This window comes from Anoplopoma fimbria, chromosome 9 (genome assembly GCF_027596085.1).
Source record: "Anoplopoma fimbria isolate UVic2021 breed Golden Eagle Sablefish chromosome 9, Afim_UVic_2022, whole genome shotgun sequence".
NCBI lineage: Eukaryota > Metazoa > Chordata > Actinopteri > Perciformes > Anoplopomatidae > Anoplopoma > Anoplopoma fimbria.
The window spans coordinates 19,391,652-19,415,091 of record NC_072457.1 but is presented as its reverse complement, the minus strand read 5'-3'; the positions used below and the strand labels follow the sequence as shown (position 1 = coordinate 19,415,091).

At 43.5% G+C, this 23,440-nt stretch overlaps 2 protein-coding genes and 1 pseudogene across 2 annotated transcripts; all 3 read left to right on the top strand.

Annotated features, from left to right (window-relative positions):
* Window positions 1-2,456: 2,456 nt before the first annotated feature.
* chrna9a (cholinergic receptor, nicotinic, alpha 9a) lies at window positions 2,457-6,643 on the top strand. The gene is made up of 7 exons (XM_054605008.1): window positions 2,457-2,508; window positions 2,601-2,746; window positions 3,160-3,314; window positions 3,404-3,581; window positions 4,818-5,169; window positions 5,661-6,265; window positions 6,372-6,643. The coding sequence occupies exons 1-7, from the start codon at window positions 2,457-2,459 to the stop codon at window positions 6,540-6,542; spliced, it is 1,659 nt and encodes a 552-aa protein (XP_054460983.1). The 3' UTR covers window positions 6,543-6,643.
* A 4,925-nt stretch (window positions 6,644-11,568) lies between these two features.
* On the top strand, window positions 11,569-16,041 carry LOC129095744 (glutamine synthetase-like; annotated as a pseudogene).
* Window positions 16,042-17,551: 1,510 nt separating this feature from the next.
* On the top strand, window positions 17,552-18,913 carry LOC129095743 (D(1) dopamine receptor-like). The gene has a single exon (XM_054604301.1). The coding sequence runs from the start codon at window positions 17,552-17,554 to the stop codon at window positions 18,911-18,913; it is 1,362 nt and encodes a 453-aa protein (XP_054460276.1).
* The last annotated feature ends 4,527 nt before the right edge of the window (window positions 18,914-23,440 follow it).

The following is a 23,440-nucleotide window of genomic DNA, read 5'->3' as shown; positions in this document are numbered from 1 at the left end:
ACACACACACACACACACACACACACACACACACACACACACACACACACACACACACACACACACACACACAGAGAGAGCAAACATTTAACCCGGCACAGAGATGATGATCAGAAATGATTTACAAAGCTCCTTTTTAACTGTTACCCTGCCACAGTGACACTGTTTCACACTTTCTTCCTTTTCAGACACACACACACACACACACACACACACACACACACACACACACACACACACACACACACACACACACACACACACGCACACACAGGAAACACCTGTCTTATGCGAGCTCAGTACCACAGAAACTCAGTGACACATTAACACATCACATCACAATGCGCGGTACTCTGCAGAATAACAGTAAAACAATGTCAGTGACATTTCTTTCTTACAAAAGCAAAAGTTTTGATTTACTGTAAACTACGAGGACCCTGTCTGCCACTTTTGAAGTGGTTTAATTTCAAGCACTGATTCAAATGAAATGATGACTGAAAGACTAAAAGACTTTTGAAGAAAAGCATGACCTTTGTATCATCTGTTATTTTACCACAGCTGTCTCCTCATCATTTAATACATCATTTAGCCTTTTTAAGGCTCTTATTTAAGAAATATTCAAAATATTACAAATATAGTGATCATACACAAATTCTACTATCAAACAAAATATATATTATATATATATATAATATATATATATACAAAATATTTTTATATAATACAATAATACATGTATTTTATAAAATTTGTATCTACAATCTATATAAATACTGCATATTCTAAAAACTGAACTAGTGAACAGCCATTTTGACATCTGAGCAAAAAAAGACTACTGCTACATAAAGGCTTTATTTATTTACTTTTGCCTGTAAAGTTGAATGAGAATTTTTGCCGTCTTTGATTAATTATACTTAATTATACTACAAACTGTCAACTTTCTTGTTGAGGGAATTGCTTTACACGTGTATATATGTAGATTCATATATATGTGAATAGATGTGAAAATAAAAAATGAAGAATTTGCAGATGTGCAGATGCACAGTTCCCAATAATAATACTGGTTAAATGTTTTTCTTTTTCTTCTCATTAGTTTTATAAGAAACACACATACATGCACACACACTCAAAGTGTAAAAACACAAAAAGAAAAAACACTGATTGAATCCAGCATGGGGCCTGGCCATGTGAAGGCAAAACATTTAGGCTAAAATATTTTAGTAGTGGATAGCACTGTCGCCTCACAGCAAGAGGGGCCCGGGTTCAATTCCCGGGCTAGACAACCTTCTGTGTGGAGTTTGCATGTTCTCCCCGTGTCAGCGTGGCGTGGGTTCTCTCCAGGTTCTCCGGCTTCCTTCCACAGTCCAAAGACATGCAGCTAAGGTTCATTGAGAGACTCTAAATTGCCCGTAGGTGTGGATGTGAGTGTGAATGGTTGTTTGTCTCCAGCCCTGCTATATCTGGCAACCTGTCCAGGGTGTACCCTGCCTTCGCCCAATGACAGCTTCCCCCCCCGCAACCCTTAACAGATAAGAGGTTATGGAAAATGAATGATAAAATAAAACAAATCATAAATTACATGCATAGGTCAATTAGTTGTCCTCTGTTTCTGGTGGCTGATCTCTTTGACAGCCTGCAGACACAGACAGGAGAATCTGCTCTTGTCACTGATCTACAACCAGTTTACATTTTTATTGCCCTTTTCTTAAAGACTCATATTTACAGGGTTCATTGCCATTCAATTCAATTAAATTCAGTTTATTTTGTATAGCCCAAAATCACAAATGACAAATTTGCCTCAGAGGGCTTTACAATCTGTACACATGCAACATCCTCTGTCCCGGAACCCTCACAGCGTGTATGACATGTGTCATGACATTTGTGTGTGTTCATATTGAATGACCTGAGCACAGGTAAGAAAGTGTCCCGGAATGTGTGTGACTGACACATGCCATTGGCTGTGTAACTCAGTAAGGTTCAGTGTGAGCGTGTGTGTGTGTGTGTGTGTGTGTGTGTGTGTGTGTGTGTGTGTGTGTGTGTGTGTGTGTGTGTGTGTGTGTGTGTGTGTGTGTGTGTGTAGTACAGCTGGTTGTGGCCATGTACACAAGTGGATTGGGCTACAGGCATCACATTACACCAGTACCTGTGTGCTATGTGATACCGCAGTGTACCTATGTATGTCTGTGTGTTTGTGTATGTGTGAGTGATACACCCAGGTTCTGTTCCACAGCAGCGATCACACACCCACAGACAGTGACGTTGAGGCAAACTGCGACGAACAACTAGCGAGGCATTCAGAGATTCTGACAGGATGTACTGTAAGATTCAGAGAGTTTTCCGTGGTCTCACTCAGGATCTACATGGGAGCATGGAGTGACGCTCCAGATCTGGACCCGGGCCGTCTTCTGTGACCGCTTTCGCTGAATAATTCATCCCCGGCTTGTGACTGGTTGAAAATGAGGAAGGTAGCGCTGGTGGGATTGGTTTGGATCAGCCTTTTGGTGCAAGGTCAGTTCTGTATTGATGTTTATATCTGACTGATATCGTAAAGCCAACTTTTGTCTACATTTGGTGTCATACCCACCCTCTGCTCTCCTCAGTGACCTACGGTGCTCAGGGACATTATGCCCGCAAACTCCTGGCTGACCTGATGGAGGACTACTCCAACGCTCTAAGGCCAGTGGACGACACGGACAAAGCCCTCAATGTGTCACTGCAGATCACCTTGTCACAGATCAAAGATATGGTGAGTAGAAAGGAAAGTCACAAAATAATGTAATCAGATGGGTCTTTAAGTTGGTTCACTCTGGATAATATCACATATTAAATACAACAAATCTCTAACCAAATGATTTAGGTGATTATAGAAAGACATCGATCAAGATATGTTGTTGTAGTTGATTTTGTCATTTATGCTTTAATTAAAACTGCTACAGATTCAAAATTGGCATGCTCATACAATTCGTGCAGGAAATGCAGGGTGGCAATATCTTTGTGGTTTGTGGTTTATTCTTCTGTTCCTGTAGAGATCAACAAATGCCAACACTGAATAGCACTTTACTGGATTTCAAAGAAGGAGCTGCAGCCAGTCTGTTTTTCTGGATTAACCTATTTCAATGATACCTGTCTCTCTCTCTTTAAATGTTTTTGTATGTGCAGGATGAAAGGAACCAGGTGCTGACCACGTACCTGTGGATCAGGCTCGTCTGGCATGATGCCTACCTGAAGTGGGACAAGGAGGATTACGACGACCTTGAGATGATCAACATTCCCAGCGACCTGGTTTGGAAGCCCGACATCGTCCTCTACAACAAGTCAGTAACAAGACTCACAGTTCATCTATGACGCAGCAGTTTGTGTGTATCTGGTTGATGTGGGTCCTCTCCTCTGTATGTCTGCGTAGGGCAGACGAGGAGGCAGGCGCATCCAGCACTAATGTGAAGCTGCGTTATAACGGTGAGATCGTCTGGGACTCTCCAGCGATCACAAAGAGCACGTGTGTGGTGGACGTCTCCTACTTCCCCTTTGACTGGCAGCAGTGCAAGCTCACCTTCGGCTCCTGGACCTACAATGGCAACCAGGTGTGTTTAGGCAGGGGGTGTGATGGGTGACTGAAACAGGGATCACACCTTCTGACTACTTTGAATCAGTTCATGTTTTGGGTTAAAGTGTATTTAGAAGGCTTTAAATGCTTAAAGGATCTCTAGCAGCCATGGACTGTATATAAGAAATGAGCGTAGTCAACTTGACTTCACCCGTTGGTTTCTGGACTGCCGTTATGATGCCCTGACTTTGGTGACTTTGCCGTCGCCATTTTGACTTACAGCTTTATTTTTGCTTTTGCTTTTTTTTGCAACCAACGAACGGCGGTTACATATTTGGAATGCGGAGGAGTGACATAGAGATGCTGTATACGGCTCTGGTAGCGACAACAACTTGTCAATCACAGTAAGCCCACCCTAAAGCATACCCTGCTTTATGGTCTATTTTAGAGAGCATGTGCAGCTGGCCTGTGTCACGTCTGCACAAGGCAGCAGGTAGGAAACAGAGAAGAGCCCAAACACAGACACACATTGAAAGCTGGAGGATGATTAAAGGTGATTTGAATAAAGCAAACTTCCAGAAATGAGCAAAATGACAAATAAAACGAAATCATGTACACAGGGATAAGTACTACAAAGGCCCAAGGAAATACAGCGAGGAATCATAGCAGACAGACGGAAAACCTACAGATAAAAGACAGGACTATAAATACACAAGAATCTAATCAGACAACAAGACACAGGTGTGCAAACACCGAGGCAGGCTGAAAGCTGATTGGTGGAAGAAACAAAAGGGTACAGAGCAAGGCTGACGAGAAAAAAGCAACACAGGTGATCCATAGAAAAAATGAGGGAAAACCACAAAGACAGAAAGTCAAACAAACACAGTGCACAAGTGGCAGAGCACTTCAAAATAAAAGAGGAAACAAACTTAACTCAAATCATACTCGTATCATGACATTTCTGTGTGATTTGTATCTTCTTCTGATATAATTTGTTGGTTTTCAAGTTTTTTTTTGTGGAACTGAATTTATTGATATGGTATGGTGTTATCAGTACAGGTCATGTACCAGCCTCTTGCCCACTATAGGCAGTTATTGGCTCCAGTTCGTCTGAATTCGACATGACAGATAATTAAAGAGTAAATAACTACTTGTTTTTTAACTATGCAGTATGTAAGGGGAATTCTGATAATTAGTTTCTGCGTCCTACACGTGCTAAACATTAGTACATTGGCATGTGTGTTGATTCCCACAACGTATGTCCTCTGCACAGGTGGACATCAGTTTGGGGATGGACAGTGGTGACCTGTCTGACTTCGTGGAGAACGTGGAGTGGGAGTGTCACGGCATGCCGGCAGTCAGAACCGTCATGATGTACGGCTGCTGCTCCGACCCTTACACCGAGATCACCTACACTCTTCTCCTGAAGCGCCGCTCCTCCTTTTACATCTTCAACCTGCTGCTGCCCTGCTTCCTCATCTCATTCCTGGCCCCCCTGGGCTTTTACCTGCCGGCCGACTCAGGGGAGAAGGTTTCCCTGGGGGTCACGGTGCTGCTGGCGCTTACCGTGTTCCAGCTATTGGTGGCAGAGAGCATGCCACCTGCAGAGAGCATGCCCTACATAGGTTTGAAATATTCTCTCTTCATTCAAATTTTACCTCATTATTGAACTATAAAAACTACCCAAGAATAAAGATCATGGACATGGACATCTATTTTATTTCTATACCTTCATGATCTTTTCTAGAAGATAAATATATTTATAGCAAGTCAACATGTTGAGATACTCAGTCAAGATTTTGACTCAGTAATGCACAATTTTGGCTTTATGTCTTATACTTTTGACTTATCATGTCATTAAAATGCATGAGTATTTGATATCTTTAATAACGTCATCCATTTTCCTGGCAGAAATGGGCCTCCGTATAAAACTACTATATGCATCTTGGACATAAAACCGGCTGTTGAATAGAGTGATGTGTCTTCCATGGCATGTCTTTCCATAAATTGCTGTTGTATGTGAATGTTCAACCTCGTCGTCTACAAATTATGGCTGCTATGTACATGTTGTTTTTCCTAATCATTAATCTGTCCTGTCTGTTGTCTTCTCCTCTAGGGAAGTACTACATAGCCACCATGACTATGATCACAGCCTCCACGTCTCTCACCATCTTCATCATGAACATTCATTTCTGTGGCGCCGAGGCCAAGCCGGTCCCTCACTGGGCCAAGGTGCTCATCATAGACTACATGTCCAAGATCTGCTTCGTCTACGAGGTGGGTGAGAACTGCACCACGCCGGAGAGCGAGAAGACCCCGCTGTACCCAGAGGAACCCGCGAACGACGGCGCCGGCTTCCACCATGACCACTGCCACAACTACCACCACGACAACGACCCGTACAAGTACAGCAATGGCCACGGCGTGCAACCTCACGGCAAGCATCACAAAAGCCAGGTGAACGGCAACGCCAACAATAGCCGCCACCAGTACAACCACAACAGCAACCGCGTCTCCAAGTTGGAGCGGGGCGAGGGGAAGCGTGAGCCCGCACAGCGCTACCACCACATCGGGAGGGACGAGCTGGACTACCAGGTCCCTCACCATCCACGAAACCTCCAGCACCTGAACGGAGGGCCAAAGGAGCCGCTCCTATACCCCATGGAGAAACTTCAAATCCCGGACTGCCCCTGCTGCTGCCCCTGCCCCCAGCATAAACAGGTGTGTCCATCGCGGCATCTCCGTTGACCTACTTATCTGATTACCCGTCTTCTTCTCAAGTTTCTATTAGCGCTTGCTTTGGTTCATCTATGTGTCTCATCCTCAGGTGGTGAAGAACATCCAGTACATCGCCAACTGCTTCCGCGAGCAGAGGGCCACTTGTGTCAAGGCCGCACAGTGGAAGAAGGTGGCCAAGGTGATGGATAGGTTTTTCATGTGGATATTCTTCATCATGGTCTTCCTCATGAGCATCCTCATCATCGCCAAGGCATCCTGACATCCTCCGTCCTCAACGTTTTTTGAAATCCGATAACTTTCTGCGCCACTCAAGAGTCATCGTCATTTTTAATCTAATGCAAAACCAGATTACTGTTTTATACGTGGGTCAGCATTGTGTTGTTGTGTGTGTACGCGTGTGAGGTTGTGCTGGTTCATTGTTGCTTTTTTGCTTTGACATAAAGAGCAAAGGGTCAACGTGCTCAAGTCATCCATTTAACCGCACAAGCAGGGAGTTCATCAAAGCCTTAGTTAACTTCAGGTGTGCTTGCATGTGTGACGGAGCAGTGGAGCGTTAAGACAGTCGAGGCCTCGCCTTGAACACGCATGGACTCTTCATTATGGATGAGCTAACAGAAAGACATCCAGCTATAGGCATCTCATTACTTACATTACGGTTTAGGGTGAATGGATGATGCTGTTTTCCAGAGTCAGTTACAATGAGAGCACCAGCAGATTAACCTTGAGAAGGCACCCCAGGTGAATAAGGTAAAAAAATGTGACTAAAAGATATCAGCATGTAACTTTCACAGCTGATTACTTGTTGATTGATTAGTGTTTGTTTGAAATAGAAGTTTTCTGAAAAAATGTACATTTAAATATGCAAATAGGCCATTATCTAATGCAGACTTTTGGTAAATGTAGAAGAAATCTACAGATGCAAATAGACAAAGTAGTAAAAAAACTCAAAATAGCAATTTTTTTGCCTGGTGTGTCTCCACTTAAAAAACAACCTCATATACCACGGCCTTTTTCGCAGTGATCATTTGTCTTTAGTGTTTTTTTCTAGTCTAGATATTAAGGAATTGGTTTACATAAATTGTGAAAACTTGAGTGAAACTTTTAAGAGAGAGAGTGAATGTTTACTTTTCTTACTCACTTTTGCAATATTCAGACATTAAAGCCTACTACCTCCAGAGCGTAACCGGGGAATGTACTGTACCTTTTGACTTACTTAACAGTAAAAAACTATCATATTAAATATGGTTTAACTCACGGTCCCAGCAGTTTTGGGTTACGATACAAAACTAATTTGTTTTACATGATGAAACTGTCCATTTCTGTATATATATTTTTTTGTTTGCAAATAAAATCTCTATTCATTGCTTCATACACTTTTTGCACAGTCTGTGAAGTCATCCCCCTTCATCTGTTTGGAAAGATGAACTAATAGCCAGTAACAGGGAGGTGAGAATAGGCAAATATATATTTTTATGGATCCTGAAATGTGTTTAATTGTTGTAATCATATGAGCCATCATAAAGGACACACACACACACACACACACACACACACACACACACACACACACACACACACACACACACACACACACACACACACACACACACACACACACACACACACACACACACACATACACAGTGTGACAGACATGATGCTCTACACACAGTTCAGCAGAACAACAGCAGACAGGCGATTGAATGAACTTGGTTTAGTTTGTTTCCATTCCACTAAGAGCCTCTAGAGGGCAGATATGCTATGATCATAGAGGATTCAGTTACTGACTGAAATAAAGGGTATATGCATAGCAAAGTAAACATGTAAGTGCATTTATTTAGAAGGTCCCATATATACAGCCTTAAGATATTAACACACATGAAAGGCGAAATCTGTGAAGTTTATTTACTTTAGTAGTAAAAAAGCTACATTATGATGTAAAAAAAAAAAGCTACATTAATTGTGCATTTTGTTCGACCCACTTCTTTCTCAAGTCTCTTCTGCAAACAATGAATCTCTACATCGAGATATTAGTTGGAAAAAAATCTATTTGATAAGATTCCCCTACTATTTAGCGCCCTTTTCAAGATCATTTTTGCGACAGATACAGCAAAAGAAAATAAGAGCATTAGTGATGTTAACCTAAATAAAACAAACGTGTAGTGCCTTGAATAGACAAATTAAGTTTAAAAACCATCTTACTGCCGAGTATATTGTGATTTGTTACATCATTTCTAATTTACTAATTAAAAACATCAGCCAATAATCAGAAATATACCAGGAATGTCTTTCTTAAGGTAGTGTTTAAAAATATTAAATTAAGTAATAAGTCCCAAAAAGAGTTAAATAAAAGTAACACAATCGTCCATTTAAAATCCACTATTAATAATTGCTCTTGTGCATGTGGCACAAAATAATTGAGACCAGACTGTCTGAAACACTCTCAAAACACTCTTTGTAGGCTTCATGTATCAACTCTCAGTATAAGTTTAGAGCATCTGGAGATGTAGTACTAACACCATGTATGAATGTTTTAAAACAAATTCTAGCCATTACAGTGTCAATGTTGGTCTGTTTGTCAGTCCAACATTTTGGTCCAAACTGAAATATTTCAACAACTACCGAATGGGTTACCATGAACTTATGTACACAATTTTAATCTTTCTCTAGTGCCACCATCAGGTCAAAATTTCAATTTGTCAAATACTTTGGTTTATGGCCAAACACCCAGAAAACTAGTGACATTCCCAGCAGTCTCAGCTGTAATTTGTATTTAGAGCTGATTATCAAATGTTATTATGCTAATGCAAAACCAAGGTGGTGAACATTATACATCTGCTAAACATCAGCATGTTGCCTAAGTACAGCCTCACAAAGCAGCTTTTGTCACTTATATGTTATTTACTTTACAAGTTTTGTTGGCTTGTTTATTGAATTTTTTATATTGGCTAAATATCTCTCAATATGTACAGTCCTTTAGTCTCTGGCCACGCCATTGGTATTTGAGAAAGTTAACATTAACCTATGCAGCTATATTAGCCAAACCCATCGCCACTGGCACTGGACTTATTTTAGGAAACGATGGCTGGCATCGCATTTGTGTTTATTCGCGTCATATTAATTTGCACAAGACGAGCCGGTGAGGGGAAGTGGCTTATCTCAATTTAGCCATTTATCTCCGCCATCAACCATGAAAGAACCTATTCTTGTCTGGGTTCATAACATCATCCACAGCCGCTCGGTGAATTTCATCAAGCTGTATTCACTGTATCTGTGTGTTTAACACATCATAGGGCCAGACACAACTACAATGTTGGGATCTGTATAGCAAATTCTGTTCTCTTTTTGTCTCGCTTTATGGCAAGTGACCAGTATGTCATCCATTAGCAAGCATCTGTCTTCTATCAGCTGTGCAGGTTGGTTTGGATTTATGTTTGTTTATTTGAGAATCACAGCACAATGATGGCTTTGGTTGGATATGCAAGAAATGGGACTGGTGGGGCTAGTTGGAACTCCCTGCTGTATACAGTAGCAACATAAAGATTACGACAGTGGATTTATCATTTTAAAACACAAATAATATTTTTTCTTTTTCATCCATATGTGTATTGTAAAGGAACAATATTGTGACTTTTTAACTATTATTATTAGATTCAACCATTACCTCCCACTTGGATAGGAATGTCATCTCAACAAAATGGATTTAATTCCAGTGTGTCCTACATCAGCAAATGCACAAAAATAGTACAAACTCTCAGAAAATGCTGGAGATAATCTGATTATCAAATCCCGCCCTCTGGTTTGAACTGTCTGTCTCCCTCCTCATCATCTAGATCTGTATTCAAACAAAACCCTTTTTCCATTAATATGGCTTGAGTGCTATTTTAAGTGTTCCTCACCGGTGCTTCAGCTGTACCATCTGGTTCTGTCCCTGGGCCAAAATGTCCTGAGTGTGTGTGTGTGTGTGTGTGTGTGTGTGTGTGTGTGTGTGTGTGTGTGTGTGTGTGTGTGTGTGTGTGTGTGTGTGTGTGTGTGCGTGTGTGTGTGCATGTGTGTGTGTGTGTGTGTGTGTGTGTGTGTGTGTGTGTGTGAGAGAGAGAGAGAGAGAGAGAGAGAGAGAGAGAGAGAGAGAGCTGTCCACAGTAAATATGAAGCTGCAGCAAGCAGCTGGTTAGCTTAGATTAGCATTAAGACTGGAAACGGGGGGGGGGGGGGGGTTAAAAGGTTATCAGTTGCTATGTTTTGAATATTTTTCAACGGGAACTTTCAGTTCAGTCTGATTGAAAGATAAAGCGGGGAAAATATTCTTAATACAGCTTAAACTGAAATGGATGCTTTTTTGAGGTGGACACCACCCTGCGTGGAATGTTGCGCTTTTTATACTACGTCAGGTGCTCTGAGAGTCTAATAATGACGCGGTGGGGTTTACATTTGAGTTTTAAAAGTGCAGTGCGTCATATCAGTGACCAATTGTCGGTATTAAACGGGTTGGGAGAGACACAGTGTTTTCCTGAGGCAAATATATAATTTGTAATCGATAAAATTAGCTGGAATAAATTACCCCCAAAATGTTACTATGTCAAAACTTTGTTCCATGTGAATCCACCCAGACAGATTTGTGAGTTGGTCTCTTGAACCTCTCGCTCATATATCTGCTGCTCAGAGGTTTGTGGGTCAGAATAACCAGAAAAGCATGCTGGCTAGCGTACTGCGAAATACGACTGGACCACAGGTGGGTCGCAGGAGATTTTTTTCAGAAGTCTTTCATATTCTTTTATTTAACATTTAAATATTCAGTGCACCTTGGAGCCACATGAAATATAATAAAAATGTAATGTAATAAAAAAATGTAATGTAATAATGGACACTGACTGTCGCTATGTAGTAACTGTGGTTATTTTTAAAGGGCTTTAGGAGGCATTTTTGTTGTCTTTCCCAATCTTTGAATATTATGCCTGATGTTTTGCTGTCTCATATGCCTATGTGTTGAGAGTGACCCCCTGACAGATATGACGTGTGGAAGTCACCTTGGTCCCTGTGAGAATGTGTAGAGGTCCTTTCACTCTTGACCCCGATAAACTGGTTCTGTGATAAGTGCTTGACAGCAACCGAGCGCCCGAAGCTAACATATCACAGTGTTGACTGAGAACTCAGAAGTGTCAGCGACATGTCTAGTTTGGTGTGCTGCCTGCTGATTTGGAACGTTCTGTTTTTACTTTTTTCTACACAGAAAGTAATCAGCGTTCCTCACGGAGGAAGTCAGAGAATGTCAGCCCTGGTTGGGGATGGAACAGGAGTACCTACTGTTTGGTTTGGATGGAAGGCTGTTTGATTTGGCCTCCTCACAGATGCCCAATAAGGGGTGCGGTTAAAAAAATAAATATGTGAATGTTGGTTTGAACTAGAAAAACATACTGTATATTGCGCGTATTATAAAGCTATGTGCTAAAATTTGCATAGTTCTTTTTTTTTAATAATAACTGTGTTCTCCCCTAATTTTGCTTTGTGTTGGTTTTATCCTCAGAGTGTTGTGCATTAACAAAATCTATGTAAGAGACATTTGTATCTGTCACTACAAAGCCTGCCTGTATGCTGGTGAAAATATCTGTGGCACCAATGCAGAAGGAGAGGACCCGTCTGACTGTTTCTTAACTGTTTGATCACTAAAATTCACTAACAAAATAGTAAAATTGTAGCTTGTAAATGTGTGTTTGGATAAGGTTAAACATGAGAGAAATGAGCCTAATCAAGCAGCACTAACCAGTCAAATGAGTGTGTGTCAATTGTAATGACGAACCCACAGAGAATTATCATCCCACTCTGCAGATTCTTTCAGCATTAATAAGGTTTACAGCGTCTTAAAGCTCATTGTTTTCAGATACGCAGCAGTAAACCCACTGAGTGCTACCTACAAGGCACTAAAAAGCAGACAGACAAAGTTGGCAACAAGCTGGTGAACATAGTGGAGCACTTAGTTGCTAATAGGCCACCGGGTAATTGGTGGAGACCAAAGATAATGAGAGTGAAAATTGGACTTACATTCTCCAGAAACGCCACACCTCATATTTCCAAGTGTCTGCTGGATGCGTTAATAGATTTGGCGACATGTTAGCCCTATAAACTGTATAAGGTCATGGCTGTCAAATGTGTGTGATTTTAAGCTGGTTGTGGAGATCTACCCCTAGTGGCCAAAAGAGACAAACTAGGCTTTATAACTGAATGATAGCTCGATAACACCATGAACATCTCCCATCAGATACACCCAACAGGTTCAAATATGATATGTAACGACTTGATTCAAGTCTGGCCGATCCCAAAACCAGCTTTAACCCCAAAAATGGATGTTATCATTTAAGAATCTATATTATTATGAGATGATATAGTTTAATTCCTGTTTTACGTATTACTGCATTATACTCCAAATTCCATGATTCAGAGACTATATAAGATTGTCATCATATCAGAATTCACATTAACAATATAAAAAAAGATTTATCAAGCATTTTTGCCTTCATTTGATGGTTTAGAGTGGTGGACACTAAAAGTAGAATGAGAAAATCCCAGTGTGGTTGGGCACAGAGAAAATCAGTTGGGCCTGGCCCATCCAAGACTAATCATTCTAGGCTCTGAAACACATGTTTACCAAAGAAGGCCATTACAACTTTACTAGCCTGAATGCACTACAGTGTAATCATGCAAGCCTTTTACATCATCAAGAGAGATGCCAAGGCCCACCTAGGCCCACCCACAGCTACACTACACAGTTTTGTGATCACTATTAGAACTACTAGTAAACTTGATGATAGAGCAAAGGCCCCTTATTTATCTCGTTTCATACCTAGTAAAACATGACTTCATAGAGTGTCTGTAGTCCAGAGTAATATGCAAACCCACTACATTACCTCCAAACTTGTCACATACTTACGCTCTGTCAGACCCCTTGGTGTCACTTTCTAAACAACCTCCATTTCTGCCTAGTGAAGCCAATGCAGAAGTGTCTTAGAACTTGCATTCTCTACACTGACCAGCAGGGGGCGACTCTTCTGGCTGTATAGAAGTCTATGAGAAACTGACCTTACTTGTCACTTGATTTAATCCATCAATTAACATTGTAAACATGAGTTGATTGTCTAAACTGCTAGTTATAAGTCTTCTTCAACATAGCAAGATGTTCTTTAGTAAATTATGTTCCCTTTCAGAGTAAAATAGACAATTAAGTGGAGAATGCTTTAGGGCGGGCTTACTGTGATTGACAGGACGCTGCCGCTACCAGAGTCGTATACAGCGTCTCTACATCACTCCTCCAAATATGGTAACTTGTGTTCATTGCTTGCGGAAAAAAACTACAGGGCAGCGACAGTAAACCAAGATGGCGACGGCGAAATCATCAAACTCGAGACTTCAAAACCGCAGTCCACAAACCAATGGGTGACATCACGATGAATCCGATGAATCCAATTGTTATGTCCAGTCCTTTTTTTGCGCAGGGTAGCTAACACGAAAGTTGTGAATTCCAACATTGGCCGACTCCTGACCATTCGGCGCCCCGGCCAACTCCTGACCCGTCGGCATTCCTGCCGACTCCTGACCCGTCGGTTTTCATGCCGACTCCTTCACCTACTGACCCGTCGGCTTTCATGCCGACTCCTTCACCTACTGACCCGTCGGCTTTCCTGCCGACTCCTGCACCTTCCCTGGGTCCCGTCCCGGCTGGGCTGCAGCGCCCACCTGTTTCTGCTGGGTCGCAACGTCCCCCTGGTCTTGTTCCCGCTGGGTCGCAGCGTCCCCCTGCTCCTGTTCCCGCTGGGCCGCAGCGTCCCCCTGCTCCTGTTCCCGCCTTTCCGCCAGAGCCCCAGGTCCGAGAGACCTTGCCACCAGAGCCCCAGTCTCCAGAGCCCCAGTCTCCAGAGACTCTCGCCCGACCTCCAGAGAGGATCCGCCCGCCTCGAGAGACCCTTGCCCGACCTCCAGAGCGGCCTGGTCGTCCTCGTGGCCGATCCCCAGAGAGGCCCCTTCCCTTCGGCCTGGTCGGCCTCCAGAGCGGCCCGTCCATCCCGTGGCCGGCCCCCAGAGAGGCGCCATCCCTCGGCCTGGCCATCCCCGTGGCCATCCCTGTGGCCCGTCCCCCAGAGAGGCCCCGTCGTCCTGGTCGTCCTCCAGAGAGGGCCCTTCGGCCTGGTCGTCCTCGTGGCCGACCCCCAGAGAGGCGCTGTCGGCCTGGCCGTCCCCGTGGCCGACCCCCAGAGAGGCCCCGTCGTCCTGGTCGTCCTCCAGTTCGTCCCCCCAGAGAGGCCCCGTTGTCCTGGTCGTCCTCCAGTTCGCCCCCCCAGAGGGGTTCTGCCCGTCCACCTTGCCTCAGCCTTTGAGGATTCTAACTCTGCGGCCTCGGAGGAGTTCTATGCTAGACCTTCCAGCAATTTCCTGTGGACTGATTTCCCGTTGCCGACCCTGCCTGTCTGGACTTCCCTGCCTTGCCTGTGCCCCGGTCAACGACTCAGCCTTCTGTCCCCAACCACCGGATTTCTACCTTGCTTTTTGCCTCGGTTAGCCACCTTAGCCTTCTGTCCCCGACCACGCGTTTAGCCTCCGCTTCCTCTGGTTTCCGTCTGCCTGATCCCCTGCCTGTTTCCCACTGTGAGTCTTATCCTGCCTGTTTGTTTGCTGTTTGTCCCACTCTCAAATAAATCTGCTGCACTATATTCCTTGTCCAGTCGCACTGCTATTGGGTCCACATCACCCCTCCCTGACACTGACGCGGATAGGTTTACATAGTATTTACTTGAAAGCCCGGTGTGTCTCATACAGACTCTAAGTACAGACAACTCTTTAGAGCCACTTGTGCGTTCACATCAGGTGGCCAGATAAAGTGTTGGTATTTGATGCCCTGGGAACGAGAACCTAAATCTGCAATAACCCTGGTTTGATTTCAGCTGGGGTCCATGTAATTCCCCTATTTCTGTCTCTCTAGGCCCATGTTTCCTGCCTACATGATATCTGCCAAATAAATGCATTACTTCAAGGTCAGACAAGAACATTTACACATCGAACTTATAAGAACATTTGGTAGAACACAAAGCCAGTTGACTTTCAGAGCACAAAATATAAATCCTCTGTGAGTGGTGTTTTTGTCTCATCAGTGGGAGTTCCAGGTCAGCCCATGTGAGTGGATTGAAATGGGGGAATCATCTGTGGATTGTGCACCAATTCTGTGAAGACTTTGGGGTCGTTGCCTCCTTGGATGTTAAACCCATCGTGGGCAACAATGGTACAATGGGCTGTCACACCAACCTCAGTACCAAGGAGATGAGGAGTGAAGGGGGACTACAGTAAGTCGAAGTGACACTTGCCCAAACATCTAAAATACACCTATCCTTTGCTCTCGGTGGACAGCAGATAGACATTTAGAAATACATGCATGAATGAATGAAATCTGTGTTTTGTGAAATAGCAGGCACATCAAAGAGGCAATCAGAAGGATGTGCAAGCGTCACTTTCAGCACTTCCGTGTCTACGATTGGTACCTCCAGTTTCAACGACTTCTCTACGGCATAGGCCATCGCACTGTTAATGTCCGTGCCTCGGGCCACGTCAGTCACATGGGCTGCGGATACCTCGAGGACAGACGTCCTTCTGCCAATTGTGACCCTTACGCTCTGAAGAAAGCCTTGGGTGAGACCCATCTGCTGGAAACCCCAGGGGACGATGACGACGTACAAAGATGTGTCGCCAACTTGTCATGCAGGCGTGAGCCTCTTTGAAATTGTAAAGAAATCTCACACATTTGGGAATCCAAATGTGGAAATATTGTGTTGCATGAATGAGATGAAGTAAAAAATAAGATTATAAATTTGCATCATCTTTTTTTTTTCCCTAGCAGAAAATGTTTGCGCTTGTCAGGTTAATTTGTAAACTCTTTCACCAAGAAAAAAACTTGAGAATGTAAAGTTAAATAAAACACAGTTCCTTAATACATCTTCATGAAAACTGGCACAAAGGATATACAGACTCAGTAGGCTGGACAGTTAGAATATACTCAAAAGTTCTTTTTTGAGTAGTGTGTGTGTGTTAAATGTTTGTATTTATGGTTGGGGTAACTTATGTCAAAAAAGCAGGAGGTTGTAGAAGGTTGTTTTGAGAAATATAAAAGTAAGAAATAAAATATACGGAATAGGAAATGTTTTTAATGCAACAACATTATGATTGGTCATAATAATAAAACCACAAAAGTAAGATCAGGGACTGGGTCAAAGGAGATACTCCCTATGAAGAAAAGCAGATGAATACTTTTAATATCTCTTGTTCACACAATATCAGTCCAATGTCCCCGGTAGAAAGCAGAGAGTGGGCAGAAGGAAAGTGAGGCGTGAAGGATGACACCATCTTTGATGACTTGTCATTTGTGACTGAATTAGCCATTTTAGCTCCCGTTTCTCAACCACATGTGTGTTCTGTTCATTTTAAGAAAATATGTATGAACAGATAGATGCTCTCCCTTGTTTTAACTTATTCCACAGTTCAGTATTACCTGGAGTGGGGGGGATCATTCAATGCAATGATTTATCATCTTTCAATGGAATACTATTGTGAGATTGTGATACACGATTTCGTTTTTTAAATTGTTAATAAAAACGTTTCACGTGTCAAGTATTTAATCCAAACACTATACTGTACACATGTGGTTGTTTCATGTAAACTAATTATTTATTGAACAATCAGAAAACATGCAATATCGCAATATATATATATATATATATAGCCTATATTTTTTTTATTGTGGTATTTTTGTTTTTATCTTATTAGATTGTTCAGTGCCTGAGTGTTTTTGCACAGTGCTGTAATGTAAAGCATTTATTTTTGATGAAACGTGCTGCATAAATAAAAACAGTCATTTCTGTAGTCTGATGTTTCCCCCTTACTCACTTTAACCATCTCACTCCTACGTGACAATAGAACTACTAATGGCGCAGTGGGACTTAAATGAGCAGAGAGTTCATTTAAAATGTCTTCTTCTTTTCTGTCAAACTTCCCTCGGTGCCGCGCGTCTCTGCGTTGTGTGTGTTGTCGGTGCACCAGCTGGTGGTGCATGTGTTCCCCAGTAAATCTGCTCTGCGCTCGGAGGAGCAACACAGATCAGTCCGACTGGAGCAGGACGCGCACCCAGCACTCTGCGGGACGCTCGGCTTTACTTGAGTTTGTCCTGTAAATGAAACGAAAGGATGGATTCATCTTCTCCTTAGTTTGAAGAATGGCCGAGCGCAGGAACAGGCAATGAACAACACGAGCGGCTCGGCTCTGGTAGTAGCCGGCGGCCGGGAGGAGTTACCGGCGCACAGGGCTCTCACGGGCTGCGTCCTGGCGCTGCTCATCGTCTGGACGCTGTTTGGGAACTTCACGGTGTGCGCCGCCGTCTGCCGCTTCCGCCACCTGCGCGCCAAGGTGACCAACATCTTCATCGTGTCCCTGGCTCTGTCGGACCTCCTGGTCGCCGTGCTGGTGATGCCGTGGAAAGCCGCGGCCGAGGTGGCCGGCTTCTGGCCGTTCGGCGGGTTCTGCAAGACCTGGCTGGCCTGCGACATCATGTGCTCCACGGCCTCCATCCTCAACCTGTGCGTCATCAGCGTGGACCGCTACTGGGCCATCTCCAGCCCGTTCCTCTACGAGAGGAGCATGAACAGGAGGGTGGCCTCCGTGATGATCGGCGTGACCTGGACGCTCTCCGCGGTCATCTCGTTCGTGCCCGTGCAGCTGAACTGGCACCGCGCGGACCCGGCCGTGGAGGAGCACGCGCCGCGTGGGGAGAGCGTTGACGGGAGCTGTGACTCCAGCTTGAGCCGCACGTACGCCATCTCCTCCTCCCTCATCAGCTTCTACATCCCCGTGGCTGTCATGATCGTCACGTACACGCGCATCTACCGGATAGCCCAGATGCAGATCCGGATGATCTCCTCCCTGGAGCGCGCGGCGGAGCACGCGCAGAGTTGCCGCTCGGACGTACCTGAGCTGTGTCCTCACCTGTGCGCGCAGATAGGAGCCAACCCATGTGACTCGCGCGTCGGGCTTTTCCCCGAGACCCAGCGCGAGACCCCGCGTTCCGATGAGTCCCAGCGCGAGCTCAAAGTGTCCATCAGAGGGGAGGCCAAAGTCCTGAAGACCCTGTCCATCATCATGGGGGTGTTCGTGTGCTGCTGGCTGCCCTTCTTTGTCCTGAACTGCGCTCTGCCCTTCTGCCCGGGGCCACACGCCCCGGGGGCCCGGCCCGGCCCCTACTGCGTCAGCGAGAAAACCTTCGACGTGTTCGTGTGGATCGGCTGGAGCAACTCGTCCCTCAACCCGGTCATCTACGCCTTCAACGCGGACTTCAGAGACGCCTTCCTGCGCCTGCTGCGCTGCCGCGGGCGCGGCTTCTGGACAGCGGTGAGCGCGGCGGTGGAGACGGCGATGGCGAGCAACGAGGCCGGACACCCGAGGAGGGAGAGCCCGCCGGACAGGAGAGCGGACGTCTCCTGCGCCACGCCTCTCAGGGGGAGCGAGGACAGCGGGAACACCACGGTGACGGTGCTGTACCACCGGGGGATGACGGACACCGAGGAGAGCCACGGGGAGGACAGCCTGACGCAGATACCGATATAACGAACACCACTGTGACGGAAGGTGGGACGTGTTTCAGGGTAGGAATGAAGAAGCATTGAAGCAAAGTGAATTTTACTCCAGAGGTCATCAGTGTGAACGCAGAATACTCCACATGAGGAGATCACACGACGTTCTGTGGGCTTTATCTATTTTTTATTTTCAAATGTTACCCAACAAACATTTTGCAGTCCCTTTAAAATAAATGACCCTTTTTGAGTTTGTAAATGTTTTACATGGGGGCAGGACAAACAGATCCCGATCATGGTAACTAAAGCAAGCTTAAGAATGGAGAGCTGACTGAGTTTTACGGTATTTATTTTAAAGTTAAATAAAGTTAAAGAGAAATCCAAAAGGAAAGTAAGCCTAATTATATATTTTTACAGCCATGTGGCACTTATTTCAGTCATTTTCTAAGAAACGCCCAAAAATAAAACTGGGTAATCATATGGCAGACACCTGTAGTACGGTCAAAGTCTTTTGTAGTTTCTGCATAGTGTTTGGATTAGAATTCATGTTAATGACTTTACATTCCCATTGTCTGGATTAACATGCCTAATAGAATTCATGGGGGGTGTATTGTACAGTTTGGCTTCCATCTGCCCGCCATGGAGAGACATCTATCATGAGGTCTGGATTTCTCTGAACCTCTAGAAATGGCATTATGTAACTAACTCACATTAGCACCCGTCAGCTGTGGACCTTGTGTGGAATGCGCTGTGCACTCTGCCCCCCCCCCACTCTCTATCCACTGAAAGAAACAAACATGAATAATTTGTAAAGGTTGTTCCTGTGAAAAGATGCCCCGACCAGCGAAAACACAGAAGCTTTTACGGTGACAACCCTGCTCCGTGATGAACTCTCCACAGATTCACATCTGTTCATTTTTGCTTAATGAGGCCTCCTCGTTAGTCTGGGATGTGAATGTGAAAGCGTGTGGTACAGCCTCAAGGAATCACAAGTCTTAACGAAGCCGACCAGATTTATGAATCCAGCCTGACCTGCAAATGCTTTGGTGGTTCTGATTAAATTACAATTACAGGATGTGAAGAAATATTATTCTTTGGGGAAATACACTTTTTCCACTTTCCTGCCTAAAAATGAAGCTACAGCCAGCAGCAAGTTAGCCTAGCACAAAACCTGGAGCAAGAGGGATACAGCTAGCAGCAGCTAGACCTATGAATACCCATAACACCAGGCGTTTATGTGTAACTTTAGACAATCATAGTTCCAGCTTTAGATGACGGGAGCTGATGCCACGCTCATGCCTGTGAGGTATTTATGAAGCTTACACTAGCATAAAGAAGCAGGAAGACATGGCCATTGTGGTTCTTTACAAAGGTAACAAAATTCACCGACTAGCATTAATAAAACTCTATAAAACTCACTTATTACAGGTTATGTATTGTTACTTTAATTGGTGCAAAAACCAAGGTATAAAATCGACAACAAAACCCTACTTTACAGTTATTTTAGGAAGCCCTGAGAGAAAAAGGGCAAAAAAATCTGGTGATCCTTTTTCTAAATCTGATTTCAATTAGTTTCTATTCTGTTTATGACTTTAGAACAGGTGGACAAAAAGCTTTTGCAATGACGATGTATTTCCACGTTTTTTTGTTGTAGTTGTAATACTTATTTCAACCACAAGAGGGTTAAAGTGCACTACTATCCCATGTTCAAAATGGGACTAAAAGCAATCAGGTTTCTTGCAGGTGATGTTAAATTCTACATGCACTCCAAACACAAGGTACAGCATATTATATTGCTAACACACGATATATTACATTGGGTAGCGGTGTGTTTAACCTTCTTGGGGTCGGATTGAGTATTACAAAGAAGTCGTCTCCTGCCACTTGTTTCACAGGTTACATTTTTTTAAAGAAACTTCAAAAGGCTTTTTAACCAGTTCTTAAATCATAAAAACAGGAGAAAAAACTAATTAAACTAGACTCAGAGAATTGATCACCAGATTTGTTTTTCTCTCGCTAAGTTTGACCCCCAGGGCTTCAGTAGTTTACTCTGTTACTGACTATTTCTTGGCCAGGAGCAACTGCAAGGCGACAAGCGGAGACTCAGGAAGTTAGGGTTACTCCCAGCTGAGATATATGCCTCATTTCCACTGTACACCTTTGCCTCGACTTGACTTGACACGACTCAACTCACTTTTGGTATCAGGTTCTTTCCTTTATTTTGTTTTCCACTGCAGACAGTACCTCCCTCAGTGTCTGCGGGACTTTCAGCTGGTCGGCGAGGCGATGCCACGTGAAACTGAAATTATCTTCAACGCTGCACTTGCTGAAATCTTTCATCAGCTACCAACCAAAGGGAACCTCGACACTTAATTAATCATACGATGTTGTTTAAAATGTTGTTTTCCAGCTGCCACTTTTTTAAATGTGGGTTGAGTGAGTAAAAAAAATTGTTCTTGCTATTGACGGCGGCTTGGCTATTAAAAAATTCTGTGTTTGTGCAGGTCGTCCCTGTGTCACGCTGGTTACAATTCTCTCAGACCAACCAGGGGTCTGCAGTTCTAACACCTTCTATGCTCCACTTTTTCAAATGGAATACCAAAAAGAGTTAAAAGAGCTGAGTACAGCCGTACTGTACCGTGCAGTGTAAATACAGCAATAGTTAAACAGTTAGTGGTTGCATTAGTACGCTATAGAGGGCCTACTCAGCGTATTTTCATTGTGACTGTATATAAGAAGTTGACCTAGTCATCGTAAAGTCACCCATTGGTTTTGGGACTGCCGTTATGAAGCCTCGAGTTCGACGATTTTCGCCATCATCATCTTGGATAACGGCCGGCGCCATGTTGTTTTTTCACAACCAATGAGCAAAAGTTACCATATTTGGAATGCAAAGGAGTGACGTAGAGACGCTGGATACGGCTCTGGTAGCAGCAGCAACCTTTCAATCACAGTAAGGCCGCACTAAAGCATCCTCTGCTTTATGGTCTATTTTACTCTAAGTGGACCATCATTTAATAAATGAACACCATGCTGTATTGAAGAAGACGTTAGACTAAAGATGGAGACCAGAACCTCATTTTTACAATGTTTACTGAGTTAATAAATCAAGTGAGAGGAGGAGTCGTCCCCTGCTGGTCAGTAGATGGAATGATAGTTTTAAGACCCTTCAGCATTGGCATCACTCTGCAGGAGCGGAGGTCGCCGACAGTGCAACTCTAGCTGCGTCCCCTTGTTTCCAGCTAACATAAGCAAAGCTAACCAGCTGCTGACTCCAGCTACATGTTAAATATAAAGAAGACAGGATAGCAGTATTTATCTTCTCATCTAACTCACAGCTAGGGCTGGGCGATAATTCAATTTGATAATGTATCGTCTTTTAATGGCATCTTATCGTGATAAAATCATATACCGAGATATTGTGAAACACAATTATGTCGTCTAAACTTATTACAAGCACACACGAAATCAAATTTCTCATAAAATCTGATTATTTTACATTTAAGTTCTTAATTAAATGTGAAAATACTCAATAGTTTTCATTTATCAAGTATCTAAATCACACAAGAGTATACAAAGCCATTCGGTCATTTCACTATTTATTAATATAATTACCATAAAAGATGCTATATGGTGATATAAATCATTATCCAGATCTGAAATGACCTACATCTGAATAGAAGATCTTGGCCGTATCTCCCAGCACTACTCTCAGCTAGAAAGAGAATAATTGAACTATTCCTTTTAAAGTACACCACGGAATCAGTGCAAAAACACATAGGCTGTCTTCATTTCCAATTCCACTGAAAACGTATATAGTCATCACATGTATTAACTGTATTACATTAGTGATAAAAGGTTTGTGTTTATTCTGATCATGCAGGAGTGAGAAAACAGCGAGATGGCGTTATACGGTACACTGTGCAGAGCGGAAGCGTGTGCAGCCTTTTAGTATTCACGGTGTAATGGACTTGTAACCTACATAGGACATCCATCAGCTGTATATAAGAATAGCCACAATACCAAAGAGGATTAATAAAACATAGGTTGAATACATTTTCAAATATGCGCAGGGTCCCTTCTCTGAGGAATGATAGAGTGATTACATCTATTAATACTGACTGACTAATGGCCGCCCCTTTACTTTCTTATGTCACCCAAAAAGGAGCTTGCTTCATCAAGGTTGGCTTTGTTTGCCTGGGGAAACTTTTAATGGGCCACACATGCCCACCTTCAATGTGTGAGAGTTAAATGAGCCCTTGAGGCTGCAGACAGGACAGAGAGAGCTATAGAGAAAGTTAAAAAGATTGACAAAAAGAGCAGTTTATTTGTCTTAGCAGAGAAGGCCACTGTATCAACCGGTTGAAGCCTCAGCATACAGAGACGTTCACGAAAAGTTTTTGAGCCATATCAATAAGAAAGGGGTCTAGAACGGACATTCCCATTTCAATCAATGTAGCAGGACGTTCAGAGCGGCGGCCAATTTTAATTTGTATTGTCGTTAATGCGTCCAGTATAGCTGGCTAACTTCTTTATTAACTAAACTAACTCACGGCAAGTT

Excerpts from the sequence above, each read along its gene's own strand:
- LOC129095743 (XM_054604301.1), top strand. The coding sequence starts at position 17,552 with ATGAACAACACGAGCGGCTCGGCTCTGGTAGTAGCCGGCGGCCGGGAG.
- chrna9a (XM_054605008.1), top strand. The coding sequence starts at position 2,457 with ATGAGGAAGGTAGCGCTGGTGGGATTGGTTTGGATCAGCCTTTTGGTG. Across the intron at positions 3,315-3,403 it reads GACATCGTCCTCTACAACAA|GGCAGACGAGGAGGCAGGCG; the intron begins GTCAGTAACAAG and ends ATGTCTGCGTAG. Across the intron at positions 5,170-5,660 it reads AGAGAGCATGCCCTACATAG|GGAAGTACTACATAGCCACC; the intron begins GTTTGAAATATT and ends CTTCTCCTCTAG.